The sequence below is a fragment of the Stenella coeruleoalba genome (genome assembly GCF_951394435.1).
Source record: "Stenella coeruleoalba genome assembly, chromosome: X".
Taxonomy (NCBI): Eukaryota; Metazoa; Chordata; class Mammalia; order Artiodactyla; family Delphinidae; genus Stenella; species Stenella coeruleoalba.
The window spans coordinates 42,631,464-42,639,846 of NC_137152.1; the positions used below are offsets into that span (position 1 = coordinate 42,631,464).

Genomic DNA, 8,383 nt, shown 5'->3' on the forward strand with positions numbered 1-8,383 from the left:
GATGGTGCTGTGATTAGTGTCAAAGAGTGTTCTTCCTATGTTTTCCTCTAACAGTTTTATAGCGTCCGGTCTTACATTTAGGCCTCTAATCCATTTTGAGTTTATTTTTGTGTATGATGTTAGGGAGCGTTCTAATTTCATTCTTTTACATGTAGCTGTCCAGTTTTCCCAGCACCACTTATTGAATGGTGGTCTTATTGAAGACTGTCTTTTCAACATTGTATATCCTTGCCTCCTTTGTCATAGATTAGTAGACCATAGGTGCGTGGGTTTATCTTTGGGCTTTCTATCCGTTTCCATTGATCTATATTTCTTTTTTTGTGCCAGTACCATATTGTCTTGATTACTGTAGCTTTGTAGTATAGTCTGAAGTCAGTGATTTTGATTCCTCCAACTCCATTTTTTTCCCTCAAGACTGCTTTGGCTATTCGGGGTCCTTTGCGTTTCCATACAAATTTTAAGATTTTTTGTTCTACTTCTGTAAAAACTGCCATTGGTAATTTGATAGGGATTGCATTGAATCTGTAGATTGCTTTGGGTACTATAGTCATTTTCACAATATTGATTCTTCCAATCCAAGAACATGGTATATCTCTCCATCTGTTGGTATCATCTTTAATTTTTTTCATCAGTGTCTTATAGTTTTCTGCATACAGGTCTTTCGTCTCCCTAGGTAGGTTTATCACTAGGTATTTTATTCTTTCTGTTGCAATGGTAAATGGGAGTGTTTCCCTAATTTCTCTTTCAGATGTTTTATCATTAGTGTATAGGAATGCAAGAGATTTCTGTGCATTAATTTTGTATCCTGCTATTTACCAAATATATAGATTAGCTCTAGTAGTTTTCTGGTAGCACCTTTAGGATTCTCTATGTATACTATCATGTCATCTGCAAACAGTGACAGTTTTACTTCTTCTTTTTTGATTTGCATTCCTTTTATTTCTTTTTCTTCTCTCATTGCTGTGGCTAGGACTTCCAAAACTATGTTGAATAATAGTGGCGAGAGTGGACATCCTTGTCTTGTTCCTGATCTTAGAGGAAATGCTTTCAGGTTTTCACCATTGAGAATGATGCTTGCTGTGGGTTTGTCATATGTGGCCTTTATTATGTTGAGGTATGTTCCCTCTATGCCCACTTTCTGGAGAGTTTTTATCATAAATGGTGTTGAATTTTGTCAAAAGCTTTTTCGGCATCTATTGAGATGATCATATGGTTTTTATTCTTCAATTTGTTGATGTGGTGTATCACATGGATTGATTTGCCTATATTGAAGAATCCTTGCATCCCTGGGAAATATCCGACCTGATCATGGTGTATGATCCTTTTAATGTGTTGTTGGATTCTGTTTGCTAGTATTTTGTTGAGGATTTTTGCATCTATATTGGTCTTTAATTTTCTTTTTTTGTAGTATCTTTGTCTGGTTTTGGTATCAGGGTGATGGTGGCCTCATAGAATGTGTTTGGGAGTTTTCTTTACTCTGCAATCTTTTTTTTTTTTTTTTTTTTTTTTTTTGGCGGTACGCGGGCCTCTCACCATTGTGGCCTCTCCCGTTGCGGAACACAGGCTCCGGACGCGCAGGCTCAGTGGCCATGGCTCACGGGCCCAGCCGCTCCGCGGCATGTGGGATCTTCCTGGACCGGGGCACGAACCCGTGTCCCCTGCATCGGCAGGCGGACTCTCAACCACTGCGCCACCAGGGAAGCCCACTCTGCAATCTTTTGGAAGCGTTTGACAAGGATGGGTGTTAGCTCTTCTCTAAATATTTGATAGAATTCACCTGTGAAGCCATCTGGTCCTGGACTTTTGTTTGTTGGAAGATGTTTAGTCACAGTTTCAATTTCATTGCTTATGATTGGCCTGTTCATATTTTCTATTTCTTCCTGGTTCAGTCTTGGAAGGTTATACCTTTCTAAGAATGTGTCCATTTCTTCCAGGTTGTCCGTTTTAGTGGCATAGAGTTGGATCCCATCGTGTTTTCGTTGCCATTTTTCTCTAGGTATTTTTTGATTTCCTCTTTGATTTCTTCAGTGAACTTTTGCTTATTTAGTAATGTATTGTTTAGCCTCCATATGTTTGTGTTTTTGACGTTTTTTCCCCTGTAATTGATTTCTAATCTCATAGCATTGTTGTCAGAAACGATGCTTGATATAATTTCAACATTTATAAATTTACTGAGGCTTGATTTGCGACTCAAGATGTGATCTATCCTGGAGAATGTTCTGTGTGCACTTGAAAAGAAAGTGTAATCTGCTGTTTTTGGATGGAATGTTCTCTAAATATCAATTAAATCTATCTGGTCTATTGTGTCATTTAAAGCTTGTGTTTCCTTAATAATTATCTGTTTGGATGATCTGTCCATTGGTGTAAGTGAGGTGTTAAAGTCCCCCACTATTATTGTGTTACTGTCGATTCCCTCTTTTATAGCTGTTAGTGGTTACCTTATGTATTGAGGTGCTCCTGTTTTGGGTGCACATATATTTATAACTGTTATATCTTCTTCTTGGATTGATCAAGGGTGATCATTATGTAGTGTCCTTACATGTCTCTTGTAACATTCTTTATTTTACAGTCTGTTTTATCTGATGTGAGAATTGCTACTCCAGCTTTCTTTTGATTTCCATTTGCATGGAATATCTTTTTCCTTCCCCTCACTTTCAGTCTGTATGTGTCCCTACGTCTGAGGTGGGTCTCTTGTAGACAGCATATATATGGGTCTTATTTTGCAATCCATTCAGGGAGCCTGTGTCTTTTGGTTTGGAACATTTATTCCATTTACCTTTAAGGTAATAATCAATATGTATGTTCCTATTACCATTTTCTTAATTCTTATGGGTTTGTTTTTGTAGGTCCTTTTCCCCTCTTATGTTTCCCACTTAGAGAAGTTCCTTTAGCATTTGTTGTACAGCTGGTTTGATGGTGCTGAATTCTCTTAGGTTTTGCTTGTCTTTAAAGGTTTTGATTTCTCCATCGAATATGAATGAGATCCTTGCTGGGTAAAATAATCTTTGTTGTAGGTTCTTCCCTTTCATTACTTTAAGTATGTCATGCCTCTCCCTTCTGGCTTGTAGAGTTTCTGCTGAGAAATCAGTTGTTAACCTTATGGGTGTTCCCTTGTATGTTATTTGTCGTTTTTCCCTTGCTGCTTTCAATAATTTTTCTTTGTCTTTAATTTTTGTCAGTTTGATTACTATGTGTCTCGGCATGTTTCTCCTTGGGTTTATCATGTATGGGACTCTCCATGCTTCCTGGACTTGGGTGGCTATTTGCTTTCTCATATTAGGGAAGTTTTCAACTATAATCTCTTCAAATATTTTCTCGGGTCCTTTCTCTCTCTCTCCTCCCTCTGGGACCCCTGTAACACGAATGTTGTTGCATTTAATGTTTTCCCAGAGGTCTCTTCGGCTGTCATTTCTTTTCATTCGTTTTTCTTTATTCTGTTCCACAGCAGTTAATTCCACACTTCTGTCTTCCAGGTCATTTATCCGTTCTTCTGCCTCAGTTATTCTGCTATTGATTCCTTCTAGTGTAATTTTCATTTCAGTTATTGTTCATCTCTGTTTGTTTGTTCTTTAATTCTTCTAGGTCTTTGTTAAACATTGCATCTTCTCGATCTTTTCCTCCATTCTTTTTCCGAGGTCCTGGATGTTCTTCACTACCATTATTGTGAATTCTTTTTCTGGAAGGTTTCTTTCTTCACTTCATTTAGGTGTTTTGTTTTTTTTTTTGTAACCAAAACTTTAATCCCAAGGATTCTCACAAAACATATTACAAATGACAGCATGAAAAAAAAATCTTGCACAGTAACTCATAGTTCAGCTCTACAATGTACCCTTAAACTGGCAGGACATGGGTATCTTGAATAGTGTCAAATTTCCAAATAATATTACAAAGAGCTATGTATCCATATTCAGCAATCACAGAAGGTAAACTAACTTTCTTGAAACTTCTTAGATTCTAAACCCACTGGACAACCTCTTGTCCAGTGTGAAGACTAGTGGAATTTTTAAACCTCTAATCTAGTTTAAGGGTGCAGCTTTAATTTTTACCTGCTGGCTTGTGTTCACAGCAGCTTTTAAAGACCGCTTAACTACAGCTGCATACCATATCCCAGCTACAGAGTCTTTTCAATTTTTACCAGTTTTGTTTCCGTAATATTAAACATCACACTTTAGCTGGGCAGGAGTTAGAGGTTTATTATCAATCTATGCAAGACTAAAAATTCAAAGCAAATTCAATTTTGCTTAAGGGAACATTGTAAAGTAACAATTCTTGATATTACATGCCTCATGTGATCCATTTCAAACCATAGAGAATTACATCTTTTTGTGTCACTGTTCCAAGAGACAAACAAATGTGAACAGCTAAAATATTTTTAAAATGCACCAAGCTTATGAAGTCTCAAACAAAACTTGAATTTTCTGTACATACTCCTGTCAAATGAAGTTACTTCCTGTACACCACTCCTCTTGCAAACTGGTCTTCTATTTCCTTTCATTTCACCTAGATCGGCTACGAGACCTAGAGAAAGATGGGGACGGCTTGTGATTTCTCTCCTGGGACAGTGATCTCTCTCTTCTCCTATCTCTAGTAAGGGACCTGCTCTGGCTGCTGGAGAAACTTCTCCATCTTGGAGATCTGCGGCAAGCTGGAGGACTCCTCCTCCGATAATCATCTCGAGGGCGACGACCCCAAGAAGGAGGTGGGCCATGATTTCGACTTCTCTTTTCACCATTCGACAGTTCCACTCTTACTCGGCAGCCACATAGTGTTCTCCCATCTAGCTCTCGGACATCATCGGCTGCATCTCGAGGATCTTCAAATTCCACAAAAGCGAAGCTGGGAGGGTTTCTAGCAACCCACACACTTCGGAGTGGTCCATAATAGCCAAAAACTCGTTCCAGTTCAGTCTTGTTACCATTGTTTCCAAGATTACCTACATAAACTTTACAGTCCAACGGACAGGAATCACGATGCATTTCGAGATCTCGGGTTAGAAACGCGTAGGCTCAAATCCACACACCCTCGCCTGGGTCTTCCCGGTCCCCTCGCGCCTGGCACCCACAGATGCTCTCCCACACCCGTCGTCCACGAAATGGCCCATTTAGGTGTTTTTCTGAAGTTTTATCTTGTTCCTTCATCTGGTACATAGCCCTCTGCCTTTTCATCTTGTCTATCTTTCTGTGAATGTGGTTTTTGTTCCACAGGCTGCAGAATTGTAGTTCTTCTTGATTCTGCTGTCTGCTCTCTTGTGAATGAGGCTATCTAAGAGGCTTGTGCACGTTTCCTGATGGAAGGGACTGGTGGTGGGTAGAGCTGGCTGTTGCTCTGGTGGGCCGAGCTCAGTAAAACTTTAATCCACTTGTCTGCTGATGGGTGGGGCTGGGTTCCCTCCCTGTTGGCTGTTTGGTCCGAGGTGACCCAAGAATGGAGCAAACCTGGGCTCTTTGTTGCAGCTAATGGCCTACTCTGGGAGGGCTCATGCCAAGGAGTACTTCCCAGATCTTCTGCTGCCATTGTCTTTGTCCTCACGGTGAGCCACAGCCACCCCCCACCTGTGCAGGAGGCCCTCCAAAACTAGCAGGTAGGTCTGGTTCAGTCTCCTATGGGGTCACTGCTCCTTCCCCTGTGTTCTGATGTGCACACTACTTTGTGTGTGCCCTCCAAGAGTGGTGTCTCTGTTTCCCCCAGTCATGTCAAAGTCCTTCAGTCAAATCCTGCCAGCCTTCAAAGTCTGATTCTCTAGGAGTTCCTCCTCCCATTGCTGGACCCCCAGGTTGGGAAGCCTGACGTAGGGCTCAGAACCTTCACTCCAGTGGGTGGCCTTCTGTGGTATAAGTGTTCTCCAGTTTGTGAGTCACCCCCCCAGAAGTTATGGGATTTGATTTTATTGTGAATATGCCCCTTCTACCGTCTCACTGTGGCTTCTTTGTCTTCGGATGTGGGATATCTTTTTGGTGAGTTCCAGTGTCTTCCTGTTGATGATTGTTCAGCATTTAGTTGTGATTCTGGTGCTCTCACAAGAGGGAGTTGATGATCCAATGATGATACATTATTATTTGCTAAAGTCCTTAGACTATATTAGGGTTCACTCTTTGTGTTATATATTTTAACCATAACAGTATCATTCAAAATAGTTTCACTGCCTCCCGTATCCCATGTGCTCCACCTATTCAGCCCTCCTATGTCCCCCACCCTGCCAACTCTTTGCAACTACTGATCTTTTTTACTGTCTCCCTCTAGTTTTGCCTGTTCCAGAATGTCATATACTTGGAAACATATGGTATATAGACTTTTCAGTTTGGCTTCTTTCACTTAGTTATATGCATTTAAGGTTTCTTTCTGTGCTTTTGTGGCTTGAGAGCTCATTTCTTTTTACTGATGAATAGCAATCAAGTCTATGGATGTACCAGACTTTATCCATTCACCTACTGAAGAACATCTTGGTTGCTTTCAAGTTTTGGTAATTATGAATAAAGCTGCCATAAATATTTGAGTGCATGTTTTCTTCATAAACATAAGTTTTAAACTCATTTGGGTAAATACCAAGAGACATATTTTCTGGGAATGAGTGGCCAAAATGGTGGAGTAGAAAGACCCTGAGCTCACTTCCTCCCATGGGCACACCAAAGTTACAACTGTTCAGATACAAACTTTCGATGAGAACAATGTGAAGACTAGAAGAAAACATTTTCCACAACTAAAGATATAAAGAAGGAACCACAGGGAGACAGGTGGGGGGGTAGAGATGCAATAGAGTCAATACCTATACCTGCCCTGGATAGGTGACCCACAAATGCGAGAATAATTACAATTGCAGAGGTTCTCCCCAAGGAAAGAGTGGTCTGAACCCCACATTAGGCTCCCCAGCCCAGGGGTCCTGCACCAGGAAGACAAGCCCCCAGAACATTTGACTTTGAAAGCCAGTGGGGCTTACTTTTGGGAGAGCTAGAGGGTTGTGGGAAATAGAGACTCCACTCTTAAAGGGCACACATAAAATCTCACACTCTCCAAGATCCAGGACAGAAGCAGTAATTTGAAAGTAGCCTGGGTAAGACCCACTTGTTGATCTTGGAGAGCCTCCCAGAGAGGCAGGAGGCAACTGGGACTCACACTGGAAGCATAGATGCTGGAAGGAGCCATTTTGGGGAGCTCAACCTACCATGAGGACACTGGTGTTGGCAAGCACCATTCTGGATCCCTCCCTCTAGCTTATCAGTGGTGAGAGCCAGCCCTGCCCACTGGATAGTCAGAACCAATCCTGGGATACACCAGACCAAGCAGCTAGCCAGGCAGGGACACAGCCCCACTCACCAGCAGGCCAGCTGCCATAGGACCCCCTAAACCCCCAGCCACTCCAGGGCCCAGCCCTGCCCACCAGAGGGCCCAGGAACCAGCACCACACACCAGTGGGTTGTCACTAGCCCTGGAACACCTGGGACTAGTAGCCAGCCTTTGGAACATGACCCTGACAACCAGCAGGCTACCACCAACTCCAGGATCCCTGGGGCCTGAAGCCAGAGAACCCAGGACCTGGCTCCACCCATGGATGGGCTGGCACTAGCTCCAGGACCTGGCCTTACCCACGAGTGGGTGGGTGTCAGCACCTGGGACCCTATGGACCCCAATACTGCTCACCAGCTGGTGGACACCAGCCCAGGGACCACTGCCTCCCCACAGCCAGCAGTGACAGGACCCAGCCCACCCACCAGCAGGCCAGCAACAGCCCCAACACTATCTGGGCCCTGACCCCATCCATCAGTGGGCTGCCACCAGCTCTGGGACGTCCCAGACTCCACAGCCAACCATATAAGAAACCAGCCCCACCCACCAGCAGGCCAACACTAGCTCTGGGATCCTTAGCCCCACATCCAGCTACCTCAGGACCTGGCTCTGCAGACCAGTGGACCAACACTAGCCCCAGGAACCCCGGGACTCTGCAGCCAGCCATCTGGTGACACAGCTAAGCCTACCAGCAGGCCAACACCAGCACCAGGACTCCCTGGGTCATACAGCCAGCCATGCCAGGACATGATCCTGCCCACCAGTGGCCAGCAGCCTCCACATTAGGTAACCAGTTGGACTGGAATGGGGCCAGCCATGCATATCAGCATGCAAAAACAGAAAGGCCCACACAATTCACATAGAGGGCAGCCCACACAGAGAGAACATATATCTCTGGTGACCAGAGGGGTGTGTACTGCTGGACCCCATAGGACGTCTCCTACATATGGCCACTTCTCCAGATCAGGAACATAACAAACCTACCAAATACATATAAATAAAAACAGAGAATTAAGCTAAATGAGGCCATAGAGGAATATGTTCCAAACAAAGGAACAAGATAAAACCCCAGAAGAACCAAGTGAAGTGGAGATAAGCAATC

At 43.2% G+C, this 8,383-nt stretch overlaps 1 protein-coding gene across 1 annotated transcript; it reads right to left on the bottom strand.

Annotated features, from left to right (window-relative positions):
* Positions 1–3,897: 3,897 nt before the first annotated feature.
* Positions 3,898–5,075, bottom strand: LOC307180729 (serine/arginine-rich splicing factor 3-like). The gene has a single exon (XM_079911122.1). The coding sequence runs from the start codon at positions 4,974–4,976 to the stop codon at positions 4,497–4,499; it is 480 nt and encodes a 159-aa protein (XP_079767248.1). The 5' UTR covers positions 4,977–5,075; the 3' UTR covers positions 3,898–4,496.
* Positions 5,076–8,383: the final 3,308 nt, after the last annotated feature.

Excerpts from the sequence above, each read along its gene's own strand:
- LOC307180729 (XM_079911122.1), bottom strand. The coding sequence starts at position 4,976 with ATGCATCGTGATTCCTGTCCGTTGGACTGTAAAGTTTATGTAGGTAAT.